The sequence below is a fragment of the Gambusia affinis genome, linkage group LG16, assembly GCF_019740435.1.
Source record: "Gambusia affinis linkage group LG16, SWU_Gaff_1.0, whole genome shotgun sequence".
NCBI lineage: Eukaryota > Metazoa > Chordata > Actinopteri > Cyprinodontiformes > Poeciliidae > Gambusia > Gambusia affinis.
The window spans coordinates 1063540-1083977 of NC_057883.1; the positions used below are offsets into that span (position 1 = coordinate 1063540).

Here is a 20438-nt window from a genome sequence, read left to right on the forward strand (position 1 = left end):
TTTTTTTTTTTTTTTTTTCAAATTTTGTATTTATCACCAAAGATGAAGTAACTTTCAACAAATAAGCAATTTCCCTTTGTGGATCAATAAGGTATATTCTATTCTATTCTAATGCAGCCTAGACAGTGTCACTCTTCTTCCTAATCTTGCAAAGTGCCCCTCATGCTCTGAGACCCCAGCTCTGCTTCCTGTCATGAAGCTGGCCAGCTCCTGGCCGTACACACGCATGCACACGTTTCTCACGCTATCTTTGTGGGGACTTTACATTAACTTCCAATGGAAAGTCAATGGACTTAGGGTTAGTGTTAGGGTAGCCTAGCTGTAACGCTACCCTTAAACACAACTCAACCTTAGTCCTAAACCTAACCCTACTTCCAAAATCATAATTTCCCCTTGTGGAGACCAGGCTTCGGTCCCCCAAGGAGCAGTGGGTGTCCACAATGTAATATGTGTCAGGAAAATGGGGCCCACAATGCATCAAATACACCTTACACACACACGCACGCATGCCCACATACAGCCACACACACAGTTAGAATAAGACAGACATGATTTGGTTCTTCCCTTTCTGTCGTCCTCCATGACTACTTGTAGCTCTCATCACCTTGTCCTGTTTTGCACCTTGTTAATGAAGCTTGACAATATTGACAAGAACATATTGTACTGTTGGAACTAAATGCAGGTAAAGCAGCGCAATCTACCAGCACTCACCCGGATTAGCATGATGGTCAGAAAGCTAAACAAATAACCCAAAAAAATAATTTAAGTCAACAAGCTAGCGGTGTAAAACGCTAGTTCTGCTCTCGTTGTTGATCCGCCACTATGCGTTACTAGTAGTAATATTTCACATATGGAGAGCCATTCATTTTCCGCCCTACAGTGAACTCTGACACCGAACACCTGCTTAAAGCTGTAGAAAACAGCTTCAAAACTTAGACAAACAAAATATTTAAAATTTTCGCTGTCCCATAAAACAGATAATCTCTAAGGGAAAAAAATAAATAAAAATAAATCGAGCTCCTCTACCTCCTTCTGGCATTCTGCAGAACTCAGCTCAGCTCAGAAATATCAGAGCCAGCACAAAACAACGCCATGTTCTCAGGAAGTTTTGATTTAGTAGCTCAGGACTATTTAATTTTATGCAACCTGAATTTGACGTTCAATGAATGTTTAATTTTTTGCTTGATATCATGATATAGGCAGTGTTGTGAGATTTATTTGACTCATTTAATTTAGGGTACTCAGAACCTTGCTGCTAAATATTATATTACTGCTTGCAAGTTTTTCAGTTGTCCTTTAAACTGAATAGCTGCTGTATTGCGCTTTCAAGTATTTGAATTTAGGTGAATTAGGTGAATTTATTGCCAGATCATTTTTCAATTTTGCCAGATCACATAGCCTTTATAGTAGCATAGTAGCATGAAGTGAAAAATTAATAGCCAATCCAGGTGATCGGTGATCGGCAGTGATTGGCCCTCAAGGGTGATCGAAATCAACTGCAAAAACCTAATTGAAGCATCCCTATTACCTAGTAAATACATAGCTGTAGAATTTCAAATTTGATTTTTTTGTTTTTGCTGAAATAATCAGAGGGAGTTCTCCATTTTCAACAGCAGGTGGCATAGTGTTGCGATTTAGTCTGAGTTCTTCTTTGAGATGAAGAAGCATTGAAGTAGCACTTTTAAACCGTTTATGTGCTGGCATTCTGCATCCTCTGTAGACGAATGATACTGGCTAATCTTTTGCTGCTAAAGTTGAAGTTGGCATCTGTTTCTACTTGAGAGTTTTTTCTCGATAGAAAAACTCAATATTTTCTGTTAAGTTTGGATTATATTTGATTATCAGTAGTTTAAATTGTAGAATAAACAGGATTGTTTTATACTAAACAGATTTTTACAACATAGTTTGAGGTTTAAACCTTTCCTCTATTTGTGAAGACACAAATAGGGAGCATTTGCCAGGTTTTCATTGGCATTAGGACTTTCTTAAAATTGGAAAAGCAGAAAAGAGTCAATGAGATCTACTCAAGGAATACTCAAACACTAACTGAATTATTCAACACTTATTACAGATTCTCTAACATGCTTTTTGTCTGCAACATATTTTCTTTTGTTAACAATAAACTATATTCTGTGTTATTATAATATAACAACATGATTAATTATTATATTACAAAAAATCTGGTTGAAAGCAATATTATGTTATGACAGATTAAATGTCATCTGGGAGCTGGGTGCATCATTCCACTCCTGCAAATAGGTCACTAATTGTGTGGTCGCATGCTATTAAAGTTGCTTTCATGAGGTAATATCTTTATTTTTCAGAAAGCATAGTCCTCCCATGTCTCTTCTTGCCATTTCCTGACTGAAACACAAAATAGAAGCCGCTAGCAAAATAAATGTATTTGTGCTGAAGCACTCAGACATAGGCTATGTAGTCTGTAATGATACATCCAGCTCGCAAAATATTATAATACACAAGACTGACGCAGAGATGATACACAACTAAAGTAAAGGTTTCATTTGTCATGTTTTAAAGAGTCAGTAGTTAGCCTATAGTTTTCTAGTGAAGATTATTTTTGAGTTTTTATATTTGTCTAACTTTAAAGAAATGAATAAATCTTAAACAATTCAGTAGCACCTTCCGAGACACTAGTTTAATGGTAAATATTTTTGGGCTATGTGAACTTGGTGTGATGCTAGACTTGATGTACAACTTTTACATTATTTTCTTCAAGCTCCAATCTGTGGTGATGTACATTGATGTAGTTAATTTAAGTTCTGTTTTAACAATGCAGAGACACTGAGCTGCCAGCAGACAAATAAAGGTAACAGTGCTGAGAGCTTGGAAATGCCAGGAGAGCAGTGAGAAGGAGGGGTTAGGGCATTTTAAAGATGCATGTTTGATTTAGTTAAACACATAAATAATGAAGCTGACATTTCTCACTGAAAATGGCCAGAGGATTGGTGGAGAGAGAGGAACACCCAGGAATGTGCCTCAACATGTGATCTGAAGCTCCTTGGCTATGAGGGAAAACACACGCAAATTGACTCCTGTGAAAAGAGAAGAGAGAATAAGAGTTTCTTTATTATGGATTTCTGGGTCGTTGTTTAAATTTATCAAAACAGATGCAGAAAAAGGGCCTTCTTCTGGGTCTGCTGGGTCTTACAGAAATTTGCTTCAGGAAAAATTAGAACATGGCTTACAGTTTTCTCATGCTATAGAAAATGAGTTTTCCCAGCACATGTTCACTTTCCTTAGTTTTTTCTTTCTGAATTATTATTCTAAACTTTTTATTTTATTTATTTATTTATTTATTTATTTTTATTCTAAACTTTTCACTGCCACTTTTTTTGATTAATGGGACATCACAAATAACCATCACTCTCTCATGTCTACATTTTGTTGGAAATGAATGACACTGATATTGACTCAAATTCCACATCATTGTGCACCAATACGTGAATACATGAGTTTACTCCCAAACTCACCCTATATTGACAAAATTATTTGCTCACCATGGTGTGATTTGAATTTCCTTAACGAAACTGTGGAAACTGTTGATATGTCTTAGTTTAGTAAATCAAACTAAGACTACTGCTGCCATATATATTAAAACTAGATAAGTAAAGCAAAATTCACTGACTGCCACATAAACTTAAATCAGCAAAGTTGGAGCTGCAAAGTATTTTTTATGAGTTTTACTAAATACAATAAAGGTTCATTTATATACTGAATATTACTCAATTTTGTGGAAATTGATATAACTGTATTACGTAAATGGAACAATGTATTTTTTTTTTATACAGGTTGTTGTCATGCATCTTGGAAAGGTTAGGTACATGGCCTTCAAAACTGTTTCACATTTCATTATAGACACAGACTTTAGTGTGCTGCCTGAGGATTTCATGTCACACAAAGTCAAATACTCCAAAACTGTATTATATATTATTGCCAAGTTATTATATTATATGGCTTTTAATAATGATAATATTAACAGCCATAATTACATTATTACTCCATACACTCTCTGAGCCTATGCTTTGTAGACAACCATTCATTTATGCAAGTTATCTCTGAGCAGCTTCCCTGTCTCTGGTAAAGAAATATATCCCAACAGCTTTCTGCTGCCACCACCATGTTTCACTGTGAAAATAATGTTTAGAACAATGTGCAGTCTTTGTTTGTTAAAGAACCCGACCCTTCTTTAAACTGAACAACTTTCCTGTCTGTTGTGTTTCTTGGTCGTCATGATGCTGTTTGAGCTTGAATCTTCAACAAACCTTTGGGGTCAGAACCAGAACCAGAACCACTGCTGCTATACGTGCAGTTGCTCTTTGTTTACCAATTAGTTGACTTTTAAAGGTAGTTGCTTTCTGTGTTCATAAGAGGGGTATTTGCTTTCTTTTGGATAGTGATGGCATAGTTACTTTGAAAAAGTAACTTTAATCGATTACTGATTACTCCTTGAAAAAGTAACTTAGATTACTGACTACTTGATTTGGAAAGTAACTAAGTTACATTAAAAGTAACATTTTTGGTTTCAGCAGCTGCTTATAACAACAACGCTCTGCCACTTGTGAAAATTACAAGGAGCTTTGCCATTACTTAATTGTAAGCTATTTTATAATGGTAATATCAACAATGTATCTCCACTTATAAGGCTGAACTGAAGATGAGATTTTTTAATGGTTACAATAGTCAAAAACAAAATGTTTGTAATTTGTGTGGGTTTTTGTGTGTTCCACTATCGTCTGGAAAACTCTAAGAAGGATTTTAAAGCCCTCACCTCTACCCCCAGCCTCCAGGTTGTGCTTTACGGCTCTGCGTTTGGTGTCGGAGCGCAGCACACAGCGTTCCTCCTGTGGCTCCACAATTCAGATAGCTGCTTCACAGATTTGTGACACGTATCTTAATATTAATAATTATAATGGCATTTAGTTGCACATTTTTACGGACTCATTCATTCATGGCTGTTTTGAGGTTTATTGCGCTTTTCATATTAGTGTCGATGTTTACAAGTTCCTGGAGCACAATGCAACATAATTCACAGGTAATAAATTAACTTGACATTAACAAAGACACAGTGAGACGGATCATCCGGGAATAGATGGACCTGGAAGGCCTGACTAAAACTAACTGAATGTCAGACACATTCTGGAGTTTATTATGAGTCTCTGCTTAATTTCAAGCCCAAAGGAGCAACTTCACGTTCAAAAACGAGCCCAAAAGTGCAGCCCAATTTGCAAGCAACTTAAAAAAAAAGAAAAAACAAGCCCAAAGCCGCTTTTAATAATCGGATTTGGCGACAGAAACTCAAAATAGTTCTTGTTTTTCCACCAACAAAATTGCATCCCCCTCCTTTGTTTACATTTCTGTCGCTGCTGACACTGTCGCATAGAAACAGCCATCACTGGACAAGACACGTAGAGTAAATACAATTAAATTCCAAAAGGAAAATAGTAAAGGACAGTAACGCCAAGTGATTTTGACAAGTAACTGCAGTCTGACTACTGGATTTGAAATAGCAACTTGTGAGATTACTCGTTACTCAAAAAAGTGATCCGACATCACTGCTCTGGAAATATGTAAACATTTTCAATAACCATATTTTCCTTTCCTTCCAATTTACAGATAGTTTTTACTTGGTGTTCCTGATAAAATACAGGAAAATAAAAAAAATGACAAAATGTGAGCAACTTCAAGATCCATGAATTTATGTGCTGCCTGTGCAGGATGTGCATAAAACATAACTGTCTGGACATGTGTTTAAAGAGACTGGAATTACGGATGGCATGAAACTTAATAAAATCTGATCAAGTTATACCGTCAATCCGTAGTGTTATGGGTCATCATTAAGCAGCAGTGATTAACCTGAGGACTACAGTGTCTCCCTGTTGCTACTTTGTAGTGCTCTATATCACTTCTGTTTGATCAGCATCTATTTTGGAGTGTTTCATGTCACTCCAAAATAGAGGGTTAGGGATGGAGGAGGTGGGGGTGGTGGTGGATCCTTCCCAAAATAGACCTGACAGAGAAATGACAAGACAGGTGGGGGCAATGTTACCCAGTGGCCTTGAAATAACAGAGAGCTGCTATAAACCAACAGATTAGCTAACCCTGCGCAGGCCTCCCCTTCAAGAAGACAAACTCTTGTTCCACACAGCCAACTGGTCATTCCAAGTTTGACCTCAGCTCAGCTTCCACCACAAAGCCAGCGTTAAAGAAAAGAATAGAAACAATGCTGTTTTTTTATCACATAAAAAGGAGATTCAGGTGCATCAGCAACAGATATAAAGTATCACACAAATTCTTCTTAGTATTAAAAACACTCTGTAAAACATTTGTAGGTGGTTTAACTTGAAAATCAAAGTTCACTTGCTGCCTCAAAAATCCAATTTAAGTCTATAAGAAACTTGTATTGGTTTTAATTCTGAAATTAAAGTTCATGAAGTTGATTTAACAATGAGAGACAGGTTTTCTAAACATTGTTTTCAAGTTCATTAATCTTGAATTGTGAGTTTTAACTTATTAGTCACCAGTGTACTCTCCCTTACCCCCTGTCACTTCTTCTTTCTCTGTCTCGTTCCTCAATCTGCCTTCTGCTCTCTCCTCACATTTGCAACCCGTTAATCCAGGTCTATTGTTCAAGCATTAATTCTCCCAGTTTTTAATTACACCTCCTTCATTTACTCTTTTACTCCTTTTTAGTTACTTTCTCATAGGGATGCTCCGATCAGCTTTTTTGCTGCGGATACCGATAACAATCACCCATGAGGGCGATCTCTGCTGATTACTGATCTTTGCCGATTGCCTGGAATGGCTGTTAATTTTTCGCTTTAGATATAAATGATACTGAGTGATCTGGCAAAATCAAAAAATTATCTGGCAATAAATTCGCCAGATTTTGACATAAATATGCAAAATACTTTCAGGCACAATACAGCAGCTGTTCATTCAAAAGGACAACTGAAAAACCTGCAATCGGGAAAATAACACTTAAAAGTAAGGCTCTAAATTATTAGTCAAATAAACCTGCCTAATAATGTCAAGTAATAAAGGAGACATTCATTCAAAGTCAAATGCAGGTTGCATTAAAATCCTAAATTTCTGAATCAAAACTTTGTGATAGCATGGCTAGCTGATTAATGCTGCCTCTGATTGGCTGTTTCTGACCGAGTAATTCTGCAGAACACAGGGATGAGGCAGAGGAGATTGATTACATTCAGATATTATCTGTCTTATGGTAGGACAGCGAAAGTTTTAATACAACGCTAAAATAATTTTGTTTAAGTTACATGTTGCAGCGTTAAGCAGACATTCAGTGTGAGAGTTCACTGCGGGGACAGGTTGAGCAATGCTACGTCTGTGAAATATTACCACCAGTAGCGAGTACAGGCAGTCCAAGAACAAGAGCAGAACCAGGGTCTTATACCGTTAGCTGGAAGACTTAAATTATTTTTCGGGTTATTTGTTTAACTTTCTGACCGTGATGCTAATCCGAGTAAGTGTTGGTAGTTGTGCACTGTTTTACCTGCTATCTGGCCGCTCCGGATGTCCTTTTTTTCCTACATTGAGCCTCAATGTAGCCGAACTCCTTCAAGTGCTTGTTTTTTCGATGTCATTAGATTCATTATGTTGATGCATTTTTACGTGGTAACGTATAAGATTGTTAGCTGTTAGTGGAGAAGATTGTTGGTTCCTTGCTGTTTATGACCAAAAACATACAATGGCCATGGACATAAGTTGAAAAATGTTAATAATATGTTAATAATGTTAATGTTAATAATATGCTAAAATGTATTGAAAATAAACCAAGAAAAGTCAGACATTAGTTTTCAAATGTGGTTCTACAGAATCATAAAAAAACAAACTAATGAAACAGATTTGAAAAGTAATGATGGATATTTGTGAGCTGTTCTGAGTCATGGTGTACTGCAGCCTTAAGTTGCTGCAACTTTCAATCAAGTCACCATCTCAGACTTCAATAGGATCCAAATCAAGAGCTGAAACAACAAATGAAATCTGAATTTGAAAAAAGATAGTCCTATAAACACATGCACACACACACAGAGACATAAAATAAAAGTGTCTGTTGAGAACTGTCCCCTGTTCTAAAAATAGAGACTGTCACTCAGTTTGATGATGATTTTCTGGAAGCATATTACAGTGGTCACACTCTGCTTTGTCAGCACTTGTCTGTACAGTCTGACTCTCTCTCTGTTGATCTTTGGCCTCCACCACCAACTTAAAACACTCTGAAGGATCATCATTATTTGTTATTTTAAACCAGAGTTCATCCAGCACTCTTCACTGGCAGCAATTGCTCGTAAAGCATGAAAGTATTTATTGTTGCATTTATTGTCACCTCACTCTGCATATTTCAGTAACCCAAATTGCAAATAAGACAGTCAGTTTTCTGTGATAGAACTTCTATGAGTGTCTGGTCACACCTGAACCATATCTTCTTCATTGGTCTTCGCAATGTTAAACAATATTCACAAAAGAGCAAATTGGTAGGAAAAGTGGGTCTCTACATGTTCACATTAATACAGGCAGAAGGAAATGGCAGGTGACTTTCACTAGAATTTGATAGATAGAGTAAACAGACAACAAATATTCACAAGTTATTTTTTCTGACTCGCGTATGTGAATTTGTTTTGCATTGCACCATGTGTTTTGTTTGATTTGGGGCAAAACTGTAAGTGTAAGATTTCCTTAGTGACTCGAGTGTGTGACTTGAGTGTGACTAAAAGAATACAATCTGTGTCTTGTACTTAAGAATTTGAAGAGGTTTAACTGCTCTTTTATATTTCTGAAAAAATACAGAAATGTGTCTGAAATAAATCTATAGTTACAAAACTATTCTAGGATTTTTTTCCAAAAACTTTAACTTCTACAACTAGTTTTGTACCAAAAATGTCTTCATAAAAAATCATTCTGTATGACTGAAGTTACTTCAGATTGGACTTCTGAGCATGCACAATGTCTTCTTAACCTGATATCATACAGTAACAGATCGGGTTGTTGAATTCACTCAGTCCCTGTTAAGTTGCATTTAAAAAAGCAGTTTCTGTTACTTTAACAAGTCACAAGAAAAACAACAACTGTAAAATAAACTTAGGATAGTATTCTATGTTTATGTTTAATTCCATCTCCTTCATAGTAATTAATTAGGTTCTAAAACAACATCTCAAGCTCTGATCATCTGTTCAGTCCATTACTTGGACATGTAGAGGAGCACCTGCAGACGTACCAAAACATGGAGGTTCACCTAAAGTAAAACAGTTGGCAAGGAGAGCATAGATGTCCATGGTAACTCTGGAGGAGATGCATAGATTTACAACTTAGGTGCACAATGTCTAATAATAATACCAATGTGTTCCAGGTGTAACTATGGGTGGGATGGCCCACTGTGTGACAGGTGCCTCCCATACCCGGGATGTGTTCACGGTACCTGTACTGAGCCCTGGCAGTGCACCTGTGAGAAGAACTGGGGTGGGCTACTCTGTGATAAAGGTCAGGTTTCTCTAACCTTTTGTTTAAACAAACCTATGTTTGCTATTCAAAAATAGATAATATGTCCATGTCCCATTCCAGAAGTGCAACAGCACAAAGTTTCTCTCTAATCTAAAGAATTTATTACTGATTCTGGTGTCCAGACCTGAACTACTGTGGGACCAATCAGCCCTGTAAGAATGGAGGAACCTGCATGAACACAGAGCCAGATGAATACAACTGTGCTTGTCTTGATGGCTACTCTGGCAAAAACTGTGAGATTGGTGAGTATGTTATTAATACCCAAATCAAATATGACTGTTTTGTTGCAACAGAATTCCTGAAAGTTAGAAAAAATCAGAAGTAACATGTACAACTGTCTCTCTAGCGGAGCACGCTTGCCTCTCTAACCCCTGTGCCAACGGAGGGACTTGTCATGAAGTTCCTTCAGGTTTTGAGTGTCACTGTCCTGCTGGCTGGTCTGGACCAACCTGTGCTGAAGGTGAGAGGCAGAAGAGATGCTTGGTTCCCTTTCAATTTAGAATAAAGGAGCAGACATAAAGAGCTGATCATCAGGCAGGGGCTTTTCATTGGTGGCAGCCTGTGTAATGAAGAGCAGTCTGATATGAAAAACACTTTCTAGGGTCAGAACAATGTCCTTTATGCAAATTACATATTCCCTTTAAACCAACCAATTAGGAGAACTAAAATAATTGCTTGTAGTTGTTAAAAGTAATTGATTCAAACGCCCTAATCAAAGGCAAAATTAGAGGCAACATCAAGTTTCCAAAATTGTCCATATCTAAAAACAGCTGACTGTTTGCAGCATAAATTAGAGCAGAGCAAGAATCAGTCACTAGGCGATCATGGGTAGTCAAGCTATATCAATCCGCTCGAAAACGTTTGTGTCATGAATTGCAGTGTGAAGTCGTGAGGCAGAACGCAGTGGAAACAGGATGAGAAGTGGTGAGGTGTGAAGTCGTGAGGCAGAACGCAGTGGAACCAGGATGAGATGAAAAATGAATGTTTAATGGTGAAATAAATTCCAAAAGTCTAAAAAACCTGGCAGCACAGTTGAGCGGAAAGCTAGGGCTCAGCACTGGTAGCAACAGGCTACACGAATGGACAAAAATACAGACTGGTGCATCCGACAAGGATCCGACAAAGTCACAGAGACGCAGGTGACACTAAATACACAAGATCAGGGAATGAGACATTCATAATAATCAAGGGGAGACAGGACAACATGGAAACTCAGACACAGAAACTCAAAATAAATACACAGAAAAACACGGAACATGACAGTTTGTTTGGTTTGCATAGCAAAAATGTTTGGTTTTGCTGCTTTTGCTTTGAAAATGTTAATGAAAGTTTAAAGGTTAAAAGGTCAACCAGCCTTTGGCCAACACCAAATCTAACAAATTGATGTGAACTGTTTGTGCTATGTTTGTGCAGTAAAAATGCCTTTTGTGCCTATCATTTTGAAGATATTAATAAAAAGGTTTCCCGAGGTCATTAGAGGTCAACCATCCCCTCCCCAACCCACTCAAATTCATAAAATCAAACAAATTTGGTGTCAATCATCTCGGCTACATTTGTGCTGGTTTGTACAATAAAAATTTTCATTTGTGCTGCTTTTGCTTTGAAGATATTGATGATGACCTCTGATCTTTACAATGATAGCAGCACAAACAAAACTTTTTACTGTCCAAACCAGCAGAAGCATAGCCCCAATGCTTGATACCAGTTTGTTAGATTTGAAGAGGGGGCAGAAGGTTATTTAACCCAATATTTTTTTATTGAAGTTTAATTATGAACTGTATGTATGAGATATCTGAACCTTTATTGACAGACAGATAGAAAGCCCTAAAGGATTCAATGGCTCCCACAGATTTTCTTAGTGTTCCCAGTTCAACCTAGAAAAAAACAATTAGGGCTCGGAGGCGGGTCTTGTGATAACATCTGCATTGTATGTCTACATTTCAGACACAGATGAATGTGCCTCGGCCCCCTGCGCTCATGGAGGGACCTGCATCGACATGGAGAACGGCTTTGAGTGCCTCTGCCCTGTGCAGTGGACAGGAAAGACCTGCCAGATTGGTGTGTTGTCCCTATTGTCTCTGTCTCTGGTCATCCTGAGACAGACACATACCAACAGATGATTTGCTTTTCCTAGTAAAACACCACTGCTTTCAGAAAGAGCTTGGCCATTTCAGCATTAAATTGCTAACTAGTACATGTGGGATGACTTTTTGCTGTGATAATGCTGGTGTGTACCCCTTTGTGCAGCAGCAGCAACAGTGACAGTTGCGTTAGTTAACATGAAGTATCTCCACATTTTGTCTCATTAAATAATATTACAAATATAAAGTTTGGTGTGTTTGTATTCAGGGCCTCTGATTCAACTCTTGATAGGACTTGCTGCTACTGCAGGTTTGTCTCTCCCAGATTTGAACATCTACAGACTGAATATTAAAACAGCCATAGCCAAGTCAGGTTGGATGGGGAAGATCTGTGAACAACTGTTTTCAAATTCTGCCACATATTCTTAGTTTGAGCTTAACTAATGGCCAAATCTACTTTGATGTAAACCATCACATTGCAGTGTCAGGTCTTCAGCTTCTAACAGTTTTCCTTCCACGATTCTCCTCCACTGAGATTCAGTCATCTTCCCTTCACCTGTGAGCCACTTTTTTCCTTGCTGAAAAAAATTCCCACAGCATGATACTGTGGACGGTTAGTCCAGAACGTTGATTTTCATCTACACGTGAGGTTTTCCATGTTGACCAAAATGTTGAACTTTGGTTGCATGACCAGAGCAATTTCTTGTTTACTGTGCTCTCTAAAAACACATTGTCCTCTGGGATTTTAAATGCCCTTCTTCTTGCCGTTCTTTCATCCAAACTAAATATGTTTGTTGCATTTTAATTTTTGTCCTGTTGAGAGAGTCCCCCACTGGAGCTGTGGATCTCTGCAGCTCCTCCAGAGTTACTATAGGAATGTTGGCTGTTTGTTGATTAATGCTCCCTTTAGTCAGTGTAGGAGGATTTAAATGTCTCAGTTGGTCCATCCTCTCTTCATGTTCAGGTTGAACAGAGAAATTCTCAGTGCTTGGGACTTTTTCTGTTCAATTCAACTTTTATGTAGTTCACAGCAAATGTCTTCTCACGCCACTTTGCAAAAACAAAAATAGTTGATTCAGTCCAATCAAAGAGGCAGAGTCCAAGTAAAGTACACACAGTCCAAATTGATCCTATTTTTCGAACCGTTCAGGGAGCTTCTGTTTATTATTCAAATTGGTTAGAGTTTTTATCAAAAGAAACTCAGAAAGCTGCTCTGAGTTAATGACGAGCAGCAATCCCTCCTAGAGGAACATGTGGCGACAGCAGACTGTTGCTTGCATTGTGTCGTTGACCTGGCAGTAGCCCTTCCTATTAACCATGCATGCTTTAGAAAATAACTCTGCTCTAACTTCCTTCTTGACATGTCTGATGTGTTCCTTTGTTTACATGATGCTGGTTGTTCTCTTATGATCTGTAGCAAACCTCTGAGGTCAGAAACAGAACAACTGGAGCTAGACTAGCATTCAGTTACACACAGTCAGACTCCCTTTAGGTCACTGCTGAAGGTTGCAGTACCTTTCATGTAGGGGTATCAAAGTATAGGGTTATGAATACAAACGCACACCAAACTTTGTGCTGGTCTCTCACAATGAATAAAAAGAGAATGCATATGGCTTTTAAAATGAAAAATGTGGAACATTTTAAAGCACTATGAAAACTTTTACATGGTTATATGTGTCTTTGTATCTGTGGGAGTGTGTGTGTGTGTTGTCTACACCCATCCCCAGCAGTGGTAGTATCTGCAACCCAAGCCAGGTGACTTGAGTAAGGCTAAAAATAATCACCGTGTGGCAGCTGCTGGCCTTGGGAGCAAATATCATCCTGTAAGGGGAATTGGGGGGAGGGGCAGAGAGCTCCAGACAGGACATAACAGAGGAGTAAATGCTCTACGGTCTGCCCCTCCAGCTTCTCCCAGGAAACATTAACTAACAAGCAGCAGTAGCAGCAGTTTGCTCTGGATGAAAAGAGGACCCTGTGGGACACAGAGAGCTGGTTTGGAGGAAAGGCTCCTGGGTGTTTCATTTAACAAGCCAACAGGTGCCATTCATCTCCTGGGAGTACTATTAATGCTCTGTGTTGGGTTTAGTGGATGAACTGGTGAAACTGACCACTTGGAATGTCACAGGTTGGCCTTTAGGGAATGCAACAGAGACACATTAACCCTGGGGGAGCAGTGGAGGAAATAAATCACTGTTCAACATCTGCTTCAAATGTTTCTAGTAATCTTACATTTGGATCAAAATCTCATAAAAAAAAAAAAAAAACAGTTTTAACATCTCAGAACAACACATCATGGAGCTCTTTGACCTTATTTAATGTTTTACAGTCAAAGATCTGGAGGGGAATCATATTTGGTTTCATTTTTAATTTACTACTAAATTTGTTTAAATGACATGCAATGCCATGACACAACACCATAGAGCAATGTAAACTTTAATGAAATGTCAAGACGTAAATACATTGATTCTGGTAGGATGAGTGTAACACAGCTGTGCTTGGTGATGGGGCTTCTTATTCCCTGTCTTTGTGTCTCTCGTCTCCACTTTGCAGACGTTAACGAGTGTGGGGGAAAGCCTTGCCTCAATGCTTACTATTGCAAAAATATGATTGGTGGATATCACTGTGCCTGCTTTCCTGGATGGGTGGGCCACAACTGTCACATAAGTCAGTATGATTTCAGAAGTGTTGGTCTTCAGTCTGTTTCCCGCCTGGCTGCATTACTCTGAGCTGTAATCCAGAGCCTTTACTGACCAACCTCTGTTCCACTCCCAGCATGTTATACTGTTTGTGTGGGTGTTCTTTCTCAAATATTCCCAACATCCTGTCCATGTTGTTGGTTGGTTTTACATCAGAAGCTTAAAAATGTATGCATAAAAGTACTAGTTCCATTTGCACTAATGGAACTACTACTAATGGTTCTATTATGATTTTTTTATATGGGAAAAAAAATCATAATTGAAATAATCTGCCAATGGAACCAGTACTTCCTCATCAATATTAAGGAATTGAAACAAGTTCATATATCTGCTGAAAAGGTAGATGTAAGATAGTCTTCTCTTATTTCTAGTGTACTCGATTTTTGCACTGAAACTGAATCAAAATTACTTGGTAAGATTTTGTGTTTCTGTAGTATACACATAATGCCACTATTAATATTTTTTCTAAATGTCCCTGAATGCATTCTTTTTCCAGTCATGAAGAAGCTTCTTAATTTGGTTGACATGAATTGTGGCCCTGATTGTGGTTTGGGACATTCTGTGTTTGTCTTTTCAATCCTTTCCAAAACCATGTGTTCCATATGGTGCATTAGTACCGCTGACAGTGAAACAGCCCCTCAGCATGATGCTACCTCCACCATGCTTAACAACAGGTCAATACCTGTTGTTAAGCATGGTGGAGGTAGCACCATGCTTAACATGGTGGCTTTTCATTTCCATTTTCTTGGAAATGAAAAGCCTCACTTTGATTTACCACAGTGACCTACAGCAGTTCAGCCTTTGTCTACTCTGACCATCAGAGGTTACTTGGCTTGAGCGTATGGTCAGCTGGAAAGAATCCCATCCTGAACAGGACTCTGCTACTGCTGGTCACAGTTGGTCTTTGAACATCCTACCTCATTTCCTTTCATCAGAGGTCAAAGTTTGGGTCAGATGATTGGAACTTTGAAACTGTTGGATGTCCCAGCCTGACAGTGATCAAAAACACACATGAAAACTGGTTCATGTAATTCATGCCATATCTCAACCCAATAAACATTCATGTACCAGCAGGATTTCTATTTTAAGGAGAAGGAATGTGTCTATAATTTTAGCTATATTTAGAAAATCCACAGTAAATGCAATCTTTTGCACTAATTCATAGCTTTTATATTCCTTGAACTTGTTTGCGGCATACATACAAAACTATTCCACCTGATGAAAGAGTGATTCAAATGCATCATTAAATGAGTGGATATAAACGTTTGATCTAGTTGATGTAAGTGCAATAGAAGCTGGTCAGTGGAGGTTGCTGGAATATCTTCCTCTGTCTTTTGTCTCATGCCTTTCTGCTGGATTTTCCCACGGTTCACCTGGGCTCCAGGGTTTCTGGCTAAATCTTAAATTTCTAAAAACTCTGTTCAGTCATCCATGAGAGGGTTTCCTAATTAGTATAATTGTTTAGTTCCACATCTTTCTTCCTCTGAATCTGCATCTCTTCTGGGCATTAATCACCCCGCTCTGAGTGTACACCAGGGCACCACTCCTCCCAGCCCCCAACCACTTTCTCGCATGTTGCTCCATCAGTGTGCTTCTGTCTCCGTCTTCATTGAATTTCATTTCAATCCTTTGGTTTTTTTCCTCAGACATGAACAGTTGCCATGGACAGTGTCAGAATGGAGGTACCTGTAAGGTAAGGCCCACTTTTCATTCTCTTCAAACATGCTGCTGGTTTTAATGAATTTTTTTAATGCTTTTTTGAAGATATGAAAAAAAGCATCAAAGAAAGAACAATAGGTGTGTCAGTTTTCCAAGGGCTTCAGCTGCTATCTAAACCATGCTTCCTAACCACTTTACCAGATGCCATTGTATGATAAAACTGTCAATACAACTACATTACTATGCATTTTTCTATCAATTAGGAAATAATTAGTGTTATTGATAAATAATTGTTGACTCTGAGCTGAATTTAGAATGTCTTTGAAGTTGAGTTGTACTTTAGGCTTATTGCTGCTGGATGACTGAATTATGCATTAGCTGGTGTAGTTTTGCAGTTTGATAAAGTCTTACGTTAAGAAGATTATCTGTTGCTGCTTTAGTGATCTGGTCTTTTCTCTCTTGCAACTAAGTGAAATGAGAATTTAACCTTGAGTTACTTTTGACAGCTGTTGGATCTATTGACTGACTTGCTGAGAACCACACTTGTTGTCTTCATACCAGAACACAGCCAGAGGCTACCAGTGTGTTTGCCTGCCAGGTTTTGTGGGTCGGCACTGTGAGGCTCAGAGGAACCATTGCTCTAGCAGTCCTTGCAGAAATGGTGGCCGCTGCCACTCGCATCTGGAAGGTTTTGTGTGTGACTGCCCACCAGGGTTCACTGGAACCACCTGTGAGGTGAGGAAAGTATTGTAAACATAGCGACAGTTAATGACAATGAGACAAGATGAGATTTTAATATTTTAAAGAAAATGGCAAACCTCAGTTTTAGTTCTTCAATAAAGCTAACTATTACCTAAAAATTGATGCAATGAGACTGCCTGACAAAAGAGCTCATCACAGCCCTATAAAATATGATGTAAAGCAACTGTTTTATTTCTTATGTTGAATAACATTGACAATGTGGAGAGTTTGAATGTGCCTCAGTTATTGATTTCTTCTCTGAAGGTGCAAAAGGATCCTTGCAATCCAAATCCTTGCCAAAGTAAGGCTCAGTGCAACAGCCTAGCTGGTGACTTCTACTGCAGCTGCCCTGATGATTATGAGGGCAAAACTTGTTCTGAGCTCAAGGATCACTGCAAGACCCACCAGTGTGAAGGTAACAAGGCTTCTGCTAGAGCCATTGTTTTTTTGTTTTTTTTATTTATTTCAAACCAGCAGCAATGCTTTGACTTGCTGATTTTGACCATTTTCTTGTCTGTGACCTTAAGTGATTGACAGCTGCACTGTTGCCATTGCAACCAATGACACTCAACAACAAGTGTGGTACATTTCATCAAATGTGTGTGGGCCACACGGCCGTTGCATTAGCCTGCCTGCCGGGAACTTCAGCTGCTCCTGTGATCCGGGATTCACTGGCACCTACTGCCACGAGAGTGAGTCATTATTAGCTTGACACTCACACATGTTCTATATTTATCACCAGTTACCATCACTAGGAACCATAAGCCTTATAGTAATTCAGGCTCAAGTTTCGCTAATCATCACCATCAGTTTGGTGTATAGTGGAAATTAAACGTCCAGAGGAAAACCTGAGCCACATGTCACAGCATTACCATTCTCGTTCTATTTACAAGTTGTTTGACACATGCCCGTTTTTATAGCTTGGCATCTTTTTTTAACTGTGCATTTTTTTGTCTTGTGTTTGTTGCTGCTTCTGGGCCAGGACTCCCTTGAAAAAGGGCTTTATTCTCAATGGGTCTTTATTCTGGTAAAATGGCAAAACAAATTAAAAAAACATTTCAGTTCAAATCACAGTGGTCAAATATAAAAAAAATTTTGCTAACAACTGACCCACGAAGTGGATGTTTTTATTTTCCATTGTTTTTATTTTTCCAAAGAAAGGAAAGCATACCATGTGTTCATTTATTTATTTTTAGCAACTTCCTTCTCTTAAATACTAACTCTGTTTGCAGATATCAATGACTGTGCATCAGACACATGTAAAAATGGAGGCACCTGCATAGATGGGATCAACTCCTTTGAGTGTGTCTGTCCAGGCGGCTGGGAGGGTGACCTCTGTGATGTTGGTGAGTGTGTGACTAGGCAGCAAAAATTTAAACTGGCAAAGTCAAACAGCTCTTGTGGGAATCTGTAGAAAAATGTTTTTAAGTTACAGCCTTCTTCTACAGAACCACCATAACTGACTCCCCAATGCATACATATGATTTAGCTCCAAAAGTGATGCTGTTTGGTAAATTATTATTATACATTATTTTATGGTTTTTTTATTGTATCTCTCCAAAATCATAAGGTGTGTCATTATATTTGATGCGGTTCAAAAAATGTTAACTTTGTTACATCAGTTTTACTTTAGAGCATTAAGACATGTTTAAGTCATTTTTCTTAAGTCGCCAGTCATGCACATTAAACATTACTCGTCTGACCATAACAGCATCAATACAGCTTAGAAATGCAAACCTGCAATGTTTGTCCTAAAGCCTAATTTAGCACTTGAATATTTATAATTATTTTTTAACTTTTCAATGTGCAGAAAAAACAATTTAGAGTTTCAATCTCTTGGTTTCACTCCTGATCACTTAAGATAAAGATTGTGAATAAGATTGCAGTCTCAGACCATGAGTATTAGTCAAGACTGAAGTCTTTGTTTTTCCTCTTTAAGTTTGTGTCAAACCACTGTTTCTGGTTTGTTTACAATATTTATTTGGATGTTGTCGTTGTATCTTGTTTGGGCTCATATATAGCACATAAATTAAGCATGCCTATTTTCCGATGATGCTGTTTAACTGCATTGTAAAGGCGCTGGCGCAATCCAATATTTTGCCTATTCTGCATGTTATACCTACACATTGTGATTTTGTTTCTTGTTGTACTTTCATTTTGTTACTGTAACAAAATGAAAGTACAACTATAGTGAATTGATTTCACCAATTATGAAGATGAAAGATGATAAACATGCTGAAATCTTATGTATAATCTGTTAAAACTTTATATTATTTTTCAAAAACTTTAAGACTTCATTGCTCTTTATTTTGATTCTGATCATGATTTGCACTCATTATGACAGATTATGATCCAAGAACAAACTAAATAACTCATGCTAGGTGAAGTTATTCATTGGAGATCTAATGTCTCCTTCCTTTAGACATGAAACTTTTGCCTGATCTGTGCAAAAAGTGTCTACCAATAAGGGGCAAGCTTTTGTACCAAAAAACATTGATCATAAAATAACCAAAATAACCAAATCTTCAAAGGCTTGAAATGATAAAAATGTGAAAGACCAACACCTGCTTTAAATGAGAAAATTTACCAACAAAAACAAGTCCTTTTTCTGTCTTTTCTAATCATTTTATTTAAGTACTCCACATACCTCTCCATAACCCAAACTGACCTTTCACTTCCAGATGTGAATGAGTGCAGCAGCAACCCCTGTCAGAATGGAGGCCAGTGTGTGGATCTATTTCATGATTTCTACTGCAACTGTGTAGACAACTGGAAAGGAAAAACCTGTCACTTAAGTGAGTTCGACTGCAGTCATTTAGGCACACATTGAAAACTATTTCTGCGATTACCACAAACTGTTAGACCTCCCTCCCACTCACATATCTGTCTTATTAGTGTCAGTCAGCAAAAAAAGGTGCAATATGTTTTCCTTCACATTCCTTGCATGTCAGGTCTTATATTTCTGAACTGCTTAATCTACTTGATCTTTGGGGTGAGGAAGGATTCCAGAACTGCTTACATGTCAGTGATCTTGATCCTCTTACTACTCTGTAGTTAGGGTTATTTTCATATGTGGAGTGGAAGTAGGTACTTATCAACAATGGCAGAAAGACAAATACCAGCAGTGTTTGTGTGGTGCTTCCACCCTCCAGGTGAGAGCCAATGTGACTCCAACACATGCAGGAATGGCGGGACATGTTATGACCGTGGAGACTCGTTCCTGTGTCGCTGCCCATCAGGGTGGACAGGAAACACCTGCAACACAGGTCAGCCATTGTTTCCATGCAACTAACCAGTCATGATGACTGCTCAACTGCTGTTACTAGACAAAATTAAATCAGTGGATGATGAAATGTTGTTTTACTTTAGCTAAGAACAGTACTTGTGATTCGGATCCATGTGAGAATGGAGGAACATGTGTTGGAGGAGAACCTTTCACCTGCATCTGCAAGGATGGCTGGGAAGGGCCTACTTGTTCACAAAGTATGTCTCTATTTTCATAGATACACACAGAGAGAAGTTATTGTGTCTTAAATATAAGCCACATATTAAAATACACTATATAAAATGCCTAGCCTTATTTTGCCGTACCCAGTAAAGAGAATGAACCGTTCTGAGTTCTAGATGTATGAGGTTAAAGAAGAGTCTGTGAGTTGAATACATGAATTCCATTTTTTAATACCAAAATACAGCTTGTCCATTCTAACATGCTGCCTTTATG

The 20438-nt window shown here is 38.2% G+C and overlaps 1 protein-coding gene across 2 annotated transcripts in view; it reads left to right on the forward strand.

Annotated features, from left to right (window-relative positions):
* Positions 1-20438, forward strand: part of LOC122846007 (protein jagged-2-like) — an 88243-nt gene that overhangs the window by 52540 nt on the left and 15265 nt on the right. The window contains exons 6-18 of one of the 2 annotated variants that reach the window (XM_044142647.1): positions 9389-9519; positions 9663-9782; positions 9887-10000; positions 11485-11598; positions 14172-14285; positions 15964-16010; positions 16538-16711; positions 16982-17132; positions 17245-17409; positions 17950-18063; positions 19399-19512; positions 19870-19983; positions 20087-20200. In XM_044142647.1, coding sequence (XP_043998582.1) covers positions 9389-9519; positions 9663-9782; positions 9887-10000; positions 11485-11598; positions 14172-14285; positions 15964-16010; positions 16538-16711; positions 16982-17132; positions 17245-17409; positions 17950-18063; positions 19399-19512; positions 19870-19983; positions 20087-20200 — 1586 coding nt within the window. The remainder of the gene's footprint in view (positions 1-9388; positions 9520-9662; positions 9783-9886; positions 10001-11484; positions 11599-14171; positions 14286-15963; positions 16011-16537; positions 16712-16981; positions 17133-17244; positions 17410-17949; positions 18064-19398; positions 19513-19869; positions 19984-20086; positions 20201-20438) is intronic. The other variant, XM_044142648.1, reaches the window with a different exon arrangement.